The sequence below is a fragment of the Mercenaria mercenaria genome, chromosome 1 (assembly GCF_021730395.1).
Source record: "Mercenaria mercenaria strain notata chromosome 1, MADL_Memer_1, whole genome shotgun sequence".
Classification (NCBI taxonomy): domain Eukaryota; kingdom Metazoa; phylum Mollusca; class Bivalvia; order Venerida; family Veneridae; genus Mercenaria; species Mercenaria mercenaria.
In genome coordinates, this window is record NC_069361.1 from 20,541,250 (window position 1) to 20,557,768 (window position 16,519).

General features: G+C 31.8%; 1 protein-coding gene and 1 pseudogene across 1 annotated transcript; one reads left to right on the forward strand and one right to left on the reverse strand.

Annotated features, from left to right (window-relative positions):
• Positions 1–1,349: 1,349 nt before the first annotated feature.
• On the reverse strand, positions 1,350–7,966 carry LOC128556458 (uncharacterized). The gene is made up of 3 exons (XM_053541676.1): positions 7,541–7,966; positions 4,372–4,490; positions 1,350–3,753 (listed from the first exon to the last, which is right to left on the reverse strand). Exons 1-3 carry the CDS (start codon positions 7,580–7,582, stop codon positions 3,546–3,548), a joined length of 369 nt encoding a protein of 122 aa, XP_053397651.1. The 5' UTR covers positions 7,583–7,966; the 3' UTR covers positions 1,350–3,545.
• A 2,380-nt stretch (positions 7,967–10,346) lies between these two features.
• On the forward strand, positions 10,347–15,058 carry LOC123528028 (tryptophan--tRNA ligase, cytoplasmic-like; annotated as a pseudogene).
• The last annotated feature ends 1,461 nt before the right edge of the window (positions 15,059–16,519 follow it).

Here is a 16,519-nt window from a genome sequence, read left to right on the forward strand (position 1 = left end):
TTGGATAAGTAGGTTGAGGCATACAAATTTATCGATAATTCAGGAAAATTTATGAAACGAGAAAATGAGATTGTCTTTAAAATATTTGAATTCTCTCATTTTTAAGAGGACAAAATAATTCGTTCTCAGGTGAGTGAAAAGAAGCACGAATGACAAAAACAGTCAAACATATATCTGAATCAAAATTACCTTCGAACTTCATCGTAGGCGTATTTCGCCCTACTTGTTAAAACAATCATAGAACTCATCAGTAAAGAAATAAAGATATATCTGGTTTCAAATTTTCATCGCGGAGAAAGATAATTTTACACAAGAAAAACTTCCAGCTCTTTGAAGTTTAGATATAATAGATGAAGAGGTCTTAACTGTTTATCAAGAGGACGAGGAACTTTTTAATATTCTTTCATAATCACAGTTGTGCATATCATATTATCTAAGACGAAAAATATTTGTAAAAATAAAGAAATTGCACAATTTATGAAAACAAATGTTTCGTAGGAATATGTGTAATGTTTATTCTGTTCAAACAGAATGGTAACGCTTTGAACAGATTGTTTGAGAAAGACGGGTATTTCAATAAGTTTTCTATTTCAACAAATACAGTTTAATTTTTTAGAGACCATTTTAACTTTTGGATAAGTCTGAATTTAAGATTTAATTGTACAATAATTATAGTGTATGTCCTATTATCTAACATTATGATAATTTGCCAACTTATTTACTCTTAAATGTCGTTTCTTTTCGGGACGTACCCCTACAGCGTGACAACACTTTTTTGTATTTTCCTGCAATAAAGTGGCGAAAACCCGCATGTTTTCATAAATCGTTAGATTTGATAGATTAGGTCAAAGTATATATTCCGTATCTTATTACCAAAATCAATTCATTTTTTTTTTTTCAAAATGTATTATGGCCTATTATATACAGTCAAATTATTTATCATTGAGAGCTTGAACTTTGGTTTTGTACAAATCTGTTATACTTTGGGGATATAAATTCATGGAGTTCATTGTTTGAAGGTAAAATGAAAGCGACTAACTAAATTTCGTCGATTGAAAAAAAGCTCGAAATTATGAAAATTACCCTCCATCGAATTTTAATTATTTAACATATTTGTTTTGCAAATGTATGTTTCTGCAACACTTTTCTGGGTGTAAATGAAAAAATGCAGTTGCATTATTGCTGATATGACAATTCAATTAGAGCCTTTTTTTACACCGTCTTCGGAGGAAACTGCGTACCCATTAAGATGAGGTACAAGTTGCTCTTGCTTCATTCTTCACGTTGGCTGCCTATCAAGTGCAGTTTGTAACTATATACATGCTAATGTTGAAGAATTAACACGAAAACACAAGTGCACTTTTATTCAAAGTAAGAACATGAAAAAACAGAAAGAATAATTGTAAGTAAACTGAACATATGAAAGTTACGTATAAAATGTGTATTTCAAAAACATTGCAAAAATACTAGAATACATAACGTGATCGGAATTAATGTGTATTTAAACATCAGATTAGTTGTCATTTCTGTCGTTTAATTGAACAATGGTAGAAAATACATTTTTTCTATAATTTACAATGTATGAACCACTTTGACCTTATTTTATCTTTTACTATCGAAATACAAAGATTATTTCTGAAGAACAATTAAAGTTAGAAAGGACTGCAATATTTCATAATTTAAACAAAACAATTGTGCTGAATATAAACTTATTTCGTCTTTTCTGTATCCTTCTGAAGAAATTAGTTTGGCAAACTAAAATACAGACAATAAAAAACAACCTTGGTTAAATATAACACAAACAAGTGAATACCTAGACACACACACATAGAAGTAAAATTATTTAGTACAGATAAAACCCAAGCAGATGAAAAGGATGACCATAATACGCAGTTTAGGAATGAAAAAAAGACTAAAAAAGCTTGCTTTATAAGGCATGAATACGAAACTGATAAAAAGGAATGGATCCTTGTATATTTTGGTTGTGACGCTTCAGATTTCAATTGATAGACTCATCCGTTGATTAAGGTGTGAATTAAGGAAATCAGCATAATTTGATTTACCTTATCTAGGTTAGAACCACTACCCCTTATAGCTACTAAGAATGACGCAATAGTGCACGCTGGCTTCTCAACCAGGTGGCTGGGGTTTAATACTCCAGCGATGCCATTGCATTATATATAGTATCACCAGCTGTGTCAATGGATTCTTGGAGTCATAGTCTTCAGTTACAATGGCAAGCACACATTTTCCGAGCCGTGCATTACATACAATTATTTCTTAGAGAACTTGCACCTGCAAACAACTCCTATGAAGTGTTTTATACTTACATTTGTAAAATTATATTACGATACCCGACAGACATATTATTTTATGTTATATATCTCTCTTTTAATGGTGTATGAAGGGCGATACAGTTTTGCGTTTCTAATATTAATCTTTATCCTATATAAGTGTTATTGAACAATACTGTTTTGGGAACATTACCTTAATAACATACCTTTCCATTGTTTAAAGTACAAACAAGTCACTGACCTCGACAAAGAACTATAATATGAACGCTTATCAATTACTTTACATATATAGATATTAGACTTAAAATTATTTAAGACCTTTGAAATGTAATTGTTTTAGAGTTTTTTGTTATGCATAACAGTATCAAAAGTTTCAACGTCTATAAAGTATTGAAACTCATAATATGGTTTTCGGCTCTATTTGGATTTTGCCAGGTCTGTATTACATGAAGCGCGCAAGTACATAGTATGATGCGGCCTAGTAAACCTACCAGAGGCGAATACATCCGTAATCAAACTACTGTTATTATGTCCCTTATATTATATACCACCATCTGTTGTTTTTTTCTAACCATGGCAAACGGACTTTGAAATTGTCAAAGACACTTTCATTTATTCTGTCATATATATCATAAAATTCAATAATACATTAGTTCATAGTTTTAAAGTAAACTAGATGAATTTGTTTCGCTTTGAAACTAATTTTGGATGATTTTTTGCCTATATGTAAATATGAGAATATAACTACTAGATATTGTTCAATAATTCAGTGACCCCCATATTTATTTCTAACTATACCATGGCAACATAAATGCCTTTAAAACAAAAGTGTTGTTGTTGTTGGTGTTGTTGTTTTTCCTTTCAAAAAATCTTGCAGTTATATAACTGAGAAGTAATGCAACATACTGTTTAAAATGAGACATTCAAGTTTGCCTGAATATAATTTAAAAAAAAAACACATATAATTTTAAAATTCAGTCTAGAAAATAGCTAAATTCAGCTTAATTGTCCATGTCCTGTTAGTAAAAGCAGTTAGTACAAAGTTATAAAAGAATGTCTGCAAAACGTGCAATATTTTGTGATCATGCAAATGTCCAATATATATGATTAATTGATAAAAAAAACACACACACATACATATCACTGAAGGTCAGCAAAAGTATTTGATTAAAACTGTTCTCAAAATAAAACATTTCATGAATGGACATTTTCTTTCATTGTAACAATGTATTTTCCCAGTCACAAACATGATTAGTGTTCAGCATCTTGATATTTGGAAGATGAATTGTAATTGACAACTCCTTCTTCTCCAGAAGCAGGTCCCGGACGCTGTGCAGCTTTCATCAATACCTCTCGCGGTCCTGTGATTCCGCAAACACATTTGCGCACTTCAATTATCCAGTGTAGGCCGTACATGACGACCGCTATCAACAGAGCTACCAGAATGAACCCAGTTACCCTGAAGGTGTAATGGAAATATACTAATAAATTAGACAGTTAAGCTGTATGGAGATGATCTTTTCGTTTTAAATGCAATGTGGTTGTAATTCGTCATGTTTTGTACATAGTTGATGTCAGTGCTGGTTTTGGCCACTTTGGCCTTATAGATTGCAGAGGGGTCCATAAAATTTTACTTTGTTACCACTGAAGAAGAATGGTCTTCCGTGGTCGAGTAGTTATGATCGCTGCATTTAACTAACTTGCAACTCAATTCTATGTGTTTTGCCCTCTCTCAAGGCATATGAGGAAAACAAACGATGGTTCCCGTGTCTTAACTAATGTATTAAGTGGTTATTCCTCCACCATTAACGATGGAAGGTCAAAATATGCACTGAATTGTGTCGTTTTCACTAAACACATCAAACAATTAGGAGGAATATTGAAACACATTATTTTAATATAAACAGTGCAATATCTTTACAGCGAACACCACTGGGAAAAACAATTAAAATTCGTTTGTTACTCAGATAAAAACGTTAATTCTAAGAACTTGGATAATCAGTAAAGAAATAATTAGTCATTGTATGAAGGTATCTGGTCTTCGGAGACGACATTAAGACAAGTCAAATTGTTTTACCTTCTAAGTCGTGTCTCAAAAGCATCATCAATACAACAGCCTCCTTCACAGCAATACTCTGTGATTGGGCATAAATAACTCACAGCCGTTCGTGTATCCCATCGGCGGAAGCATTCAATCTGCAAAAAATAATATTATTATTTTCTTTCGGACCATTTAAGTATGTATTATCAAATGTTTCCTGCAGTTAAGATTTTTTATACCCTGTGAGCTTAATGAACATTAGTTTCTAAGAAAACTAAGAGCAGAAAAAGTACATGTCACGCCACTCTTTTTTTATTTTATAGGTCATTTCTTCACCCACGGTCTAAGCATTTTATGAAATTAAGCAAAATTGATAAAATGGGCGTAATTTATAAAACATATAATAGTCCACTTAAGTTTATACGGATTTTAGGTCTTACAGGTCACTATGAATGCATGTTGATATCAGTATCTCGTTCAATTTTACATGTTGACATAATCATCGCACCCACTTTTTCAATGGAAAACTGTTATTAAATGTAATAAAAATTTGCTGCTTTAATGACACATGACAATGCTTTAAAATGGAAAGAAATAAATGGGTTCACCATGCAATTAAAAGATATATTTAGAAAAAAATCTGGTGATTTTTATATTTTTAGTTATTTTTGTTTTAATGAATACCATCTCAAAATATAAAGTGCTATGTTGAAAAGTTTTATTTCAATATGTAGCTTATTATATATATTTATTTATCAGCCAGGAAAATATCAGAACAAAACCTGATCTGCTTAAATAGATATTTAAAATTTACAACCCCTGTCCCATTTTGCATCTTCCATCAGATTAAAGCAAATACCGGCCTAAAAAGTAAGGGTGAAAAACATTTCGCAACAAGTTGGTTAAATGGTACATTATTTGCCATATTTTGATGATTTTGCATTAACTTTCGGCATAAATTTCTTAGAAAAAAATATTCAAAGAAACAATTTTCAAAATGGCGGATATCCTGATAAAAGACGCTCGTACATCCTTAAAGTATATATTTCAACAGATGTTTTTAAAGTGATAACATAAGGAGTCCTAAACATTTTTTATAAATACATAAAATATCTTTTTGAAACATGTAAAACAGTTCAAAAGTATTTTTTGTTTTCAGAAATAAAGCTGCCTTGGCTTGGCTTAATTTCTTTATTTAAAAGTCAAATATGATGTAGTAGGGTAGAGTATAAGGGTGCACTTATACTTCCTTGCTATTGAGCTAGCTTTTATTGCGACGTGGTAGAGTGTCCGCCTTAGGTGTGAGAGGACCCGGGTTCGATTCCCGGTCAGGCCTGAAGTATTTTCAGCCTGTTACATTTGGCGCCAAACGTAAAAAACTCACGAGTAGATATGAATGGACACCTTGGAACGTCCCACAGAGGTTTAGACTCCTGGAATTCGAGGACGAATTCTAAAATGGAGGGGATGTATGTAGTAGGGTAGAGTATAAGGGTGCACTTATACTTGCTTGCTATTGAGCTAGCTTTTATAGCGACGTGGTAGAGTGTCCGCCTTAGGTGTGAGAGGACCCGGGTTCGATTCCCGGTCAGGCCTGAAGTATTTTCAGCCTGTTACAATGATATATAGACTGGCTCCTAGGCTATGACAGATTGAGAAAGAAAGCTTTCATATCATTTTATGATCAGTAATTACACCATATAAAAATAGCTTCATGAAATGTATTTAAGCTAGTTTATATCATGTTCATTTTTTTTGGATACCACTTTCGTATAAAAATATCAATTAGTTATGCTTTCCTCATTTACATTTATATCATTTTAATATGATCTTCTGATGTAAACACTTTCTGGAGGGCATCAAAAGAAGTGAATTGTGTGCACATTGCTTTACTGATCGTTTAAAATTAAGTTTTACATCTTATCATAGTTTAATATATTTGATTAAAGAAACGTTATTCCATTCCTTGAACTCTGAAGCAGCAACTTGTTGCATAGAATTGTATTTCACAAGCTTCACAAGGCCACAGAACAAGTAATATTTGCCTTAATCATAAATAATGATAATTGCAACCAAGCAATGTACTTAAAATGATAAAGAAATTATATCCAGACAGTCTTATGAATTTTTCATCTATATCCAACTATAAAAAACAAATGACATGTTATCATATAGCTATTTCTTTAAGAAATAATTTATAGGAAAAGAGTGTTTTATCACTATTTATGCACTATTTATGCACGATGGGCGGTTATACGTCGGGCTCAATAATTTCACGAGGGCGCAGCCCGAGTGCAATTATTTGTACGACCTATTACCGCCCGAGTGTATACACGGTTTTGATATTTCGATTCTAATATGCCCTTAATCTAAAACAGTAGATAAAATATAGAAGCGCTCTTTCTTGGTCGCAACAAAAACATTGACGTCACCGCACGTTAACGTGACGTGATTCTAGCGTAAGAGTGTTTTACAGAGAAAAGCATATTAGAATGTTTGATAAAACCTAAATGACTGAAAACAGCAATCAGTTGTTCTATTTTCTCTGCTGCAAGGATCAGTCTTTATTCTCAATTCTCAATAATTATTCTGGACTAGTAAATCACGTATGAATTAAAAAAAAAGAGACTAATAAGTAAGTCATTACAATACTCTCTATTACACATTCCTAAAATTTCAACATCAGAAGTTAGATGTAAGTTATAAGTCTAAAAACATACAAAGGTGTATTTGAAAACATATTTATCTCGATAAGTTTAAATAAAAATGTAGATATATAAGTTATCTAAAACGATTCATTATTACTCATGCTATTGACTATTGTCCCTACTACAACATAAGACAGCACACAGTCATCACACATAACCTCAGGCTATTCAGTGCTCTACTCAAACATTTCTTCTATGCAATGTGTTCATACGAATATCAACATCTCCGCTAATTCTTCTTACCTCTTAACAAAATTATTTATTTTACACGGTTATTCGTGCCTCTGAAAAATCTGAAAAATTTGTAAAGAACGGCAGAAACTTGGTCTCAAAATATTTTTTACAGAATAGTTATAAAACTGTGTCTTATAGGAGGCGATAACATATATATAGTCTAGGTCACCGTACGAAAAGGCAAGAAGGCATAAGCGACCATAGAGGATATAAAATATATGTGTGTTCAAAGAATAAAGTAAATTGTTGGGAAAAAATCATACTTGAAGCCTTCCGACACTGTTTATCAGCGCGATCAACTTCATGATATTTCTCACAATTCCACAGGTTAAAGCCTTAGGGTTGTTTCAGCAATATTACCAAGACCAGTTACCATGCCAACTCCATATTGTTGAATAAATTATCCACTTTAAAAATGTAAACACGGCCATTGTTAGAGAAACTTTGTCGAGAAGTATACAAATATAACTATATCCTTGAATTCTTTTGTTCATAGTTTCGGTAATTGTTTTATGTCAAAATATCTATCAAACTATAATCCAGGTTTTATTTGTTTACAAAACACATATATTGGATATATTCAAACAACACTGAAACGATAAAACGTCTCAAATCATTAAAGTTTAGAAAAACATATGACGAAATTAAAAGCGGTAGATAAAACGTAGTAGGTCATATAACTTTATTTCATCATACACTATATATATAGCTATGAAGTAACGACAAACATTGAACAAAACAGTCTCGACCACGTGATAAATATTGGTAAACGCATAATTAAACATATACGCAGGAGTATGATAATTCATGTGTATATAAACATTTCCAAAAATTACAATCAATGAAAACATAGAGCCTTTAAAGACGGTTGTCAAAGTATTCGTATTAGAAAAAGGAAATAGAGTTTTGATGGACTTAGGGACATGCTGTGCGTATTGCTCAGACTATTCCATTTCTAAATAAGTCCTATTTTATTACAGCGAAAAACGTGCATTCCCTAAGTGATGTTACCTAAATCTCTCACTTCTAGCATTTAAAATCAATTTAAGTTCTTTGCGTAGTTATATTTATCTTTTCAATGGCAAGGGAAGGTCATGTGTACCCAGTAACTATCACGCTATAGTGGAATGTTAGCTTAGTGTTTTATTGATCAAGCTATCTGACATTGTTCGCGCTCTTACCTCAGACTTCCAAGACAACGTAAACATCGAATGTTTAAATATAGAACCCATGCATTTTATATCATATTTCTTAATGATTGACACTGTTACTTGTATAGACATGATATATTATGGATTGCGCTACGTCATGTATGTTCAATAAGAACATTTTTCTGTCATGCAAACAACTTTAAAATGTGCAAAAAGTTTAGCGGACCAATAATAATAATGTCATAGCTCATTATGGTTAAACACCCGTCTATCATAATCTCAGCATAACAAGACATGTCCAGACAGAGCATGTTACTGACTATAGAATCCGTACCGATTGAACAGTATATGTGAAGGCCTGCTGTACAGTCGTGTTTGCAAAAAAAAAAAACATTTTTATGACAGTCCGTTCAGTGTTTTTTATTGCAGAGTTTTGCCTAGGACAATGCTATAAGAGCTGAGGCTGTGGTAGCACCTACTGACTATGACGCAACCAAAGATTATGGGTCAAGAGTTCAAGCTTCCGTTCTACATCAAACATTACTAATATTCGGATAAGAGTGCCGTGTATAGGTAATTTACACTTTGCAAGCTAAAGAATGAGGGTAAATTCTGAACTGGAGCGTCTTCTGTATCTTGCTCTATTCTCCAACTAAAATTATGAATAGTGTTATTGAGTATTCGCTGATATGGTTTACCTGATATGATGTGGCGACCAAAAAATAATTTAAAATACAAACAAGCTTTTGCAATAGAGCATGTGTTGCGTTCTGCTTTTCATAACCTTCATAAACAGACCCCTTCAAAATAAGTCAGGTTGAGTACATCTACTTTTATGTTCATTTAGACAGTTACACTGCAATGTAGTGAATCTTTGGAAAAAGTAGTTTTAACTGAGATAGAAATTTGTAAATCATAAATGTTATATAAGTAAAGAGACATCGTATAGGTCATGTCACGATTGATGACCAAGACTGTACTTGTCCTATATTTGTGTTCTGGGAAACCGGTTTGGGGACAAGATGAGACCTAGCAATTACTGTTTGGCCTGAATTGACAGTTTCTGGCATTTCGATTATAGTATGGAACATGGAGATCAAGAATTGACAAAGCATCAAACTTTTTGATTACTACGTCACAAAGCCTGTTAAATCAAACATATATTTTATCTCATTGAAACATTCCATATGTTTCTAACTTTTACACGACACAAATAATTTTTTTTTTCAACTTCTTCTTTTTAATATATAAAATACATTAAATTTTCATGTCTATAAATCCACTAACATCCTCGTGGTTATTTTCATTTTACCTACATGTAGGCATTTATGTACAAACAGAAAGTGAAGTTCGTGAAATGTTCAGTTAATAGAATAAATAGAATCGCTTTCTAAACATCATTTCTTTATACAATATAAGGCCTATTGATGAATTTTCAAACTGTTGAAGGTTGCAGAATATTTACAATAAAACTGAATTGTCTGTTGAAATCAATTACTGTACTACATTTAATAAGAAACTATATAAAAGAGCTGTTTAATTTTTACAGAATGTGTACGACTAATTCGAAAGTCTGTGTTGAATATTACAATGCTTAATTCTGTATATTTTTAACTGTGAACATTATTAAGCGTGTTTTGATTATTTTGCAGAGGTCATTGTGAGAAATAAACTTTTTCTTTCTCCAGTGTTTGTAAAGTCTCTCCAAAATAAAGATCTCTGAAGTCCTGTTATCATGGTTATAAAAGAGTGAATTCATCGATCAAAGAAGACCGAAGTTTGTAGTAGTGACACTATCCTATTACTTAAACTTGTGTTTTCTTTATCAGCAAAGATATTTTATCTGATTACCCGTAGTTTTGTAAAAACGCAATGTTAAATCATATTGTTTACGTAAAATATTGCTTTCAACGAAAACTTAAACTCTTGCCTTGTCATGCAGACATTTGCAAACCTGGTTATATTCAAGGTTAGATATATTGATCAGCTTGCTAAACAGCAAACGCGTGTAATATTTCTTAAAAGCGGACATTGCTTTACCTGCCGGCAAAAGAGGAAGATTCAGCATTTTTATAATTTGATAGTTAGATTTCATTTTAACTTCATAAATTTTCATCAACTTTAACTTGTTTTGAAAATGGTGGAAGAGCAATCGGAACAGACTGTAACACCATGGGAAGTGTCTACAAAATCTGAAACTGGGATTGACTATGATAAACTTATCCGTATGTTGTTAAGTTTTTATCAGTTACATTATAATTATTCTTTTTATTCTTATTTTAGTTATCTTAGAAACAACGTTATCAATAATAATATCATAATATAAATAAAGAGAAAATTTTCAGGCATTAACTTTGATATTTTGATTAATAACGCACACGTCAGCCAACATATTATTATCAAATACTGCAACTGAAGTTATTTAATAAGGCATTTAAGAAAATATTTGCTTGCTGCAAGAAATAGTACCGTCGTGTATTTCTCTTTATATGACTGAGTTTAGATTTTTAAAGTTTAACAATTCATACTTAGCGGAAGGACACATTACTTGTTCCAAATCAGGTATTAATAACATTATCGAAATTACAAAATTATCAGTTTTGATTGATAGATATGAATATCTATACCAAAGAAAAGATATATATTTGTAATAGCAATTTAAATTATTCAAAAGTATCCGTCATTCCCTATACTTACCTTATGAATATTTGCTGTCCAAGGGAGACAGCTCTTAACAATGTGAGTTCTTTATCAATGAAAAATGACTGAACGTTCATTGCTGGTATTAAAAAGGGCTGCAAATTTTGAAAACAATCTTTTTAATTATTTATTTATACACTGACTACCGAAACTGCCTATCGTTTGCATATAACGTAAATGGTTTTCTTTATGGACAGTCATATGTGAATAACAACGGTTTGTTACTGTTTGTATACAGACTTCACATGAAACTTTACGTTTCCTTTTCTTGCAACTTTGAAAGATTTTCGTTTGTAATTTCTAAACATTATGTACATTGTTAAAGGCGATTTTGGCAGCACCAGGATAGACGACGCACTGATCAACAGAATTGAAAAGGCTACAGGAAAACCTGTGCACCATCTTCTGAGAAGGGGAGTTTTCTTTTCAATGAGGTTTGTATCTAAGATCGAACAATTTTGAATTATAAAACAGTAGAATATGTATATCTTAGTGCTTTCTTTATATTAAATAACATGAAAATAAATACGAATAGGGCGCCGCAATATGAATTACAGATAAAAGAATTTAACGTAATGCCGAGTGAAAGTTACATGTACTAGTACATTTTCATTTCAAACTTTCTAAGACGTTTTGATAAGTAACGAACACACAGGATGTTGCTCAACATCCAACGCAAAAAAGGAATTAAGAAATCGTGGACATAACGACACAACACAAACATTTCACTAAATGTTATTCAAGCCAACAGATCAAAATATGTTACATGATTAAAAAATGTTTTAACAGAGACTTGGAGACCATACTGACGCTTTATGAACAGAAAAAGCCGTTTTTCCTGTACACAGGCCGGGGACCGTCTTCTGAAGCATTGCATTTGGGACACCTTATCCCCTTTATTTTCACGAAGTAAGTCAAATAAGCATTCTTCGACTATATATATAATACACAATATGTATACTTCTCTTAACTAACAGTAATTATAGTAAGTACTTAGTTTTCTGTCATTGAAAGCGTATATAACATTCAGCTATTTTATAGCTATTTCATTTTTTAACTATATTATCGTATTTTGACGACAAGGCTGATAACTGTCCCGGTTAGATACACACCAAATAATAGAATTAAATTAATCATTTATCAACTTTTACCAATATCTTCGTTGAGATGGCTACAAGACACATTTGATGTCCCACTCGTCATACAAATGACAGACGATGAAAAATTTCTTGTGAAAGACAATTTGCCGCTAGAGGAGGCCAACTGACTGGCACATGAGAACGCTAAAGACATCATTGCCTTGGGGTTTGACGTCAACAAAACGTTCATCTTTAGTGATGTAGAGTATATAAGGTAACCGATTTCGAACGTAAGGATTTTGCAAAAAAGTAATAATTTGAATGAAATAAGCTAATCAGGTATTATAAATATCTATGAATTTTTATGTATTTTAATGAAACATTATTTCTGAGAAAAATGAAACCACTATGTTAGTATGGTATATCACATAATGATAATTATGATCATCATATTAATAGTAATAATAATATTAATAATAATAATTATAAAAGAAATGACAATGATAATACATTATTATATCATTATACCTCCTCTTAAACAACTTAACAACGTTTTGGACCGTATGTTATTATCATTTAACTTAATAAATAACTTAGAAAATAGAATTAACCTCGGGAATGTAGCGGAAATTAAACCCTCACGAAAATTTCTGCTTTTACAATAAATAAAATTTACACTTTCATATAACGTTAATTATCCAACAATTTGAATTTATCGTAGAGTGTCTTTCCAATCTCTGGATATTTTCTGAATGAAGTGTTCATTGTCTTTTTCTTTACAGTTCCTCTAGAGATTTTTATATGAACATGTGCAAAATTCAGAAGCATGTTACATTCAATCAAGCAAAAGGAATATTTGGATTTGGTCCAAGCGACAATATTGGCAAGATCTGTTTTCCCGCAACACAAGCTGCGCCAAGTTTCAGTTCTTCTTTTCCTGAAATTTTTCATGGTATAAAGGACGTACCTTGTCTAATCCCCTGTGCCATTGATCAGGTATGTTAACAATTTTGATTCAGTGGTAACAAGTCCAACTGGATTCACAACCATGTCTTCTCATGAGGCATCAGCGCACATTATTGTAGTAAAAAGTCAACTACGTCATTACAAGTCAAAATACTTAAATGGGTTTACTATGAAATTCATTAAATGTAAAGTGTTTGTATCAATAAAAACTGATATTAAGTTATTTAGATTGAAATAAGAAGAAAGTTTTACCACATACTTCGTTGACGTTTTTGTAATTTGGCCAAAATCTTGTATCAAGTCCCAAATCAGAGAATGTGGGATTTTGCGTAACTTTTATGTTTTAGTATATTAGAATAGATATATTATTCATGTTTTGCTTCCTGGAACCAGGATCCATACTTCAGGATGACAAGAGATGTAGCTCCTAAACTTGGTTACCAGAAACCAGCTCTCATTCATTCCACGTTCATCCCTGGATTACGAGGAATGCAGTCCAAGATGGATGCTAGTGGTGATCCTAACAGCGTTATATTTGTAACTGATTCGGACGAACAAATCAGCAATAAGGTAATATGTTCGTTGATAAAATCAATCTGTTCTCCAAATGATCTCCTTTCCAATCAAGGTAATGGTGATCACTAATTCTGTTATTGCACAATGAAAATACCACAAAAAAGAGTTTAAAGTTATTTGATTTTGTCACACATTTTAGAAATTAAATGATCTGATATGCGCATTTTGTAAGTTTTACAGTTCAGTTAATCTAGAAATAATAGCTAAAACTTTGTTATGTTTACAACACAGGTTAAAAAGTACGCATACTCGGGCGGCGGCACAACTGCAGAGGAACATAAAAAGACGGGAGGTGACTGTGGGAAGGACGTGTCTTATCAGTATTTGACTTTCTTCATGGAAGATGATACTAAACTGGAACAGATCAAACAGGTATTAGCAAATATAAATTGAGAGTTCTTTTAAAAGAATGTACTCTATGCGATATTATAATGTTAACTCTTTAGTTTTCACTCGTGACTTATGTCGTTGAGTTAAAGGTATTTGAATTAGTATGAAAACATGCCCAGTCATAAAGTATATTAATTAAAAACTTAAATTTATAACTTATGATTTCTGATTGTTTTTACCATGAGATTGAAACCTTGTTGTTGTATATGTTCCAGTTTTATCCTGTATTTGCAGAATTACACGAGCGGCAAGTTATCTACGGGAGATTTGAAGGCAGAGCTGATATCTGTACTGCAAAGCTTATTTCCAGGCCCAGACAAAAACGTGAGAGAGTGACCGACCTGATGGTGTAGAAATTTATGCCTCCCAGAGAGCTAAACTATCCATACTAATGACGTGACGTCAGTTTTATACACGAAAAAGAGAAATGAAACTATGAATTCTTAAAATCATTAAAAGATATAGTAAATTAACGTGTTCTGAAAATGAATAAGATTCTACAAAAGAAATTGATATTTGATATAACCCTTACACGTTTCTATTTACATTATTTTTGAACACTTACAAACAAATGTGGATATAATCTTAAACTTGACATGTAGCTATATATGATATCAACCAACACCATGATGGAAAATCAAATCACCAGTAAGAAATAAATAGCTTAGTTTAAAAATGATGGAGACTGTGTATTACTTTTGGTATTCCTCATTATTGATATCTAAGTACGGGATAGCACGAGTATGTGAGTTCAACACTGTGTTAAACAGATTGATGTATTTACTTCCTTGTGTCTGTATCTACTGTTGTGGCTTACTATGTCTTTGTTATAATTTTTTGGTTTTATTCAATAATATTGCGCATATACACTTTGCTTTTATAATTTAATGTCAAATACATTAGTTTTTGAAAAATGAAATATCTTAAACTTAACCTATACATCAAAAAATGAAATACCTTAAATACACTGATTCTGGTATGCCAGGTATGTGGCCTATGGGGATGATAAGGTCTGCGTATTGGCGGTAAGAACCAATATACAAGACTGGACCTTTGATAGACATGCTTCTGTTTACATAATAAGCTACTGTATAGCTACTGTACAGTACATAAATTGCAGGTGATAATTCTCACCTTTTTAGCAAACCAGTTCTCACTCTCATAACGAGTTTAGAAAGCCTGATTAAATTAGGGCTAAACAAACAAAGTGATAAGACACAACAGTGTTTTTATTATTTCTTTTAATTAATCAAGTTTTTTTACAATTATATCTCATCATTGCTGGATTTTTTTATTGAAAATAAAAGAAAATTCATTCAGGAACCTAGCTTTTATAAATAATAAATTATGTGTATTTTGAACAATGATATCTCTTTATTGCTGGATTTTATTATAAATAAAAGAAACTGTATTTAGGCCACACAAGGGGAATTGTATATTCCCAAATCACCGTTCTTATACTATAATCAGAATTATCTGCAATTAATGTAGTTTTCATATAAGTCAGTTCACATAACACATTTCACATTTTGTCATTAGAAAGGTCTCCAGCCAAACAGTCTGTTCATCCATCGTGCCCATATATGTTCCTGTAAATATGTGTAAGTCTGTTAGGTTCAACATTTTCATTCCAACGGAGAATTGCCATGTTACTTCTCAGCATATAATTTGTATCATTTATTAAAAATGCAACTGAACGCTTCTTTTAATTTCTAATAAAATCCAGCAATGATCAATATTTCTGGTTTTATTTTGTTACTTAGATAAAAAATATCATAATAATTGAATAAAAAAAACCTTGTCATTTCTCTTATTAAGTTTTAAATAATTATTCTATTTTTTTTTAATGAAAAAAGGTGAGAGTTTTCTAAAAGGGGTGAGAATTGCTTTGCTGTAAGAATTACAATTTAATTTAATAGGTCAGCACATTACTCAACATGACAGAGCAATCAAAATTAGTATATTTTCAATTAAAATAAGTTTGTGTAAATTCTGAAAAAAAAACTGCATTTCAACCAATAAAATGCAAAACACAGGAAATAAGCAATTTATCTGTACATATAAATAAAATTTATGATCCGCTGACAATAATTAGACTACATGTCAAGTCTACAGGGGTTTTATAGACCCTTATCAGACTGGACCAGACAGGATCTTGTTTATTGCGGATTAAAACGTCTGGTAATTGGGGGGGGGGGGGGGGGGGGTCACTTGTATAGGAAATTTTCTTTGCCTTTACCCTATATATCAAAGGTCGTAAGTTAAAAATAATTTCTATTGACTTACGACCTCATAAATTCTATTCCTATAAATTTCGGTGCACTACAATATTAATATTCATGGTCCACAAGCCTTTCATTTGAATTGACCTAGCAAATTT

Coding starts and splice junctions, on each gene's coding strand:
- LOC128556458 (XM_053541676.1), bottom strand. CDS start 7,582: ATGAAGTTGATCGCGCTGATAAACAGTGTCGGAAGGCTTCAA. Junction 4,491..7,540: donor ACAGTGTCGGAAGGCTTCAA/GTATGATTTTTT, acceptor TATTTTTTGCAG/ATTGAATGCTTCCGCCGATG. Junction 3,754..4,371: donor TTTGAGACACGACTTAGAAG/GTAAAACAATTT, acceptor TTACACCTTCAG/GGTAACTGGGTTCATTCTGG.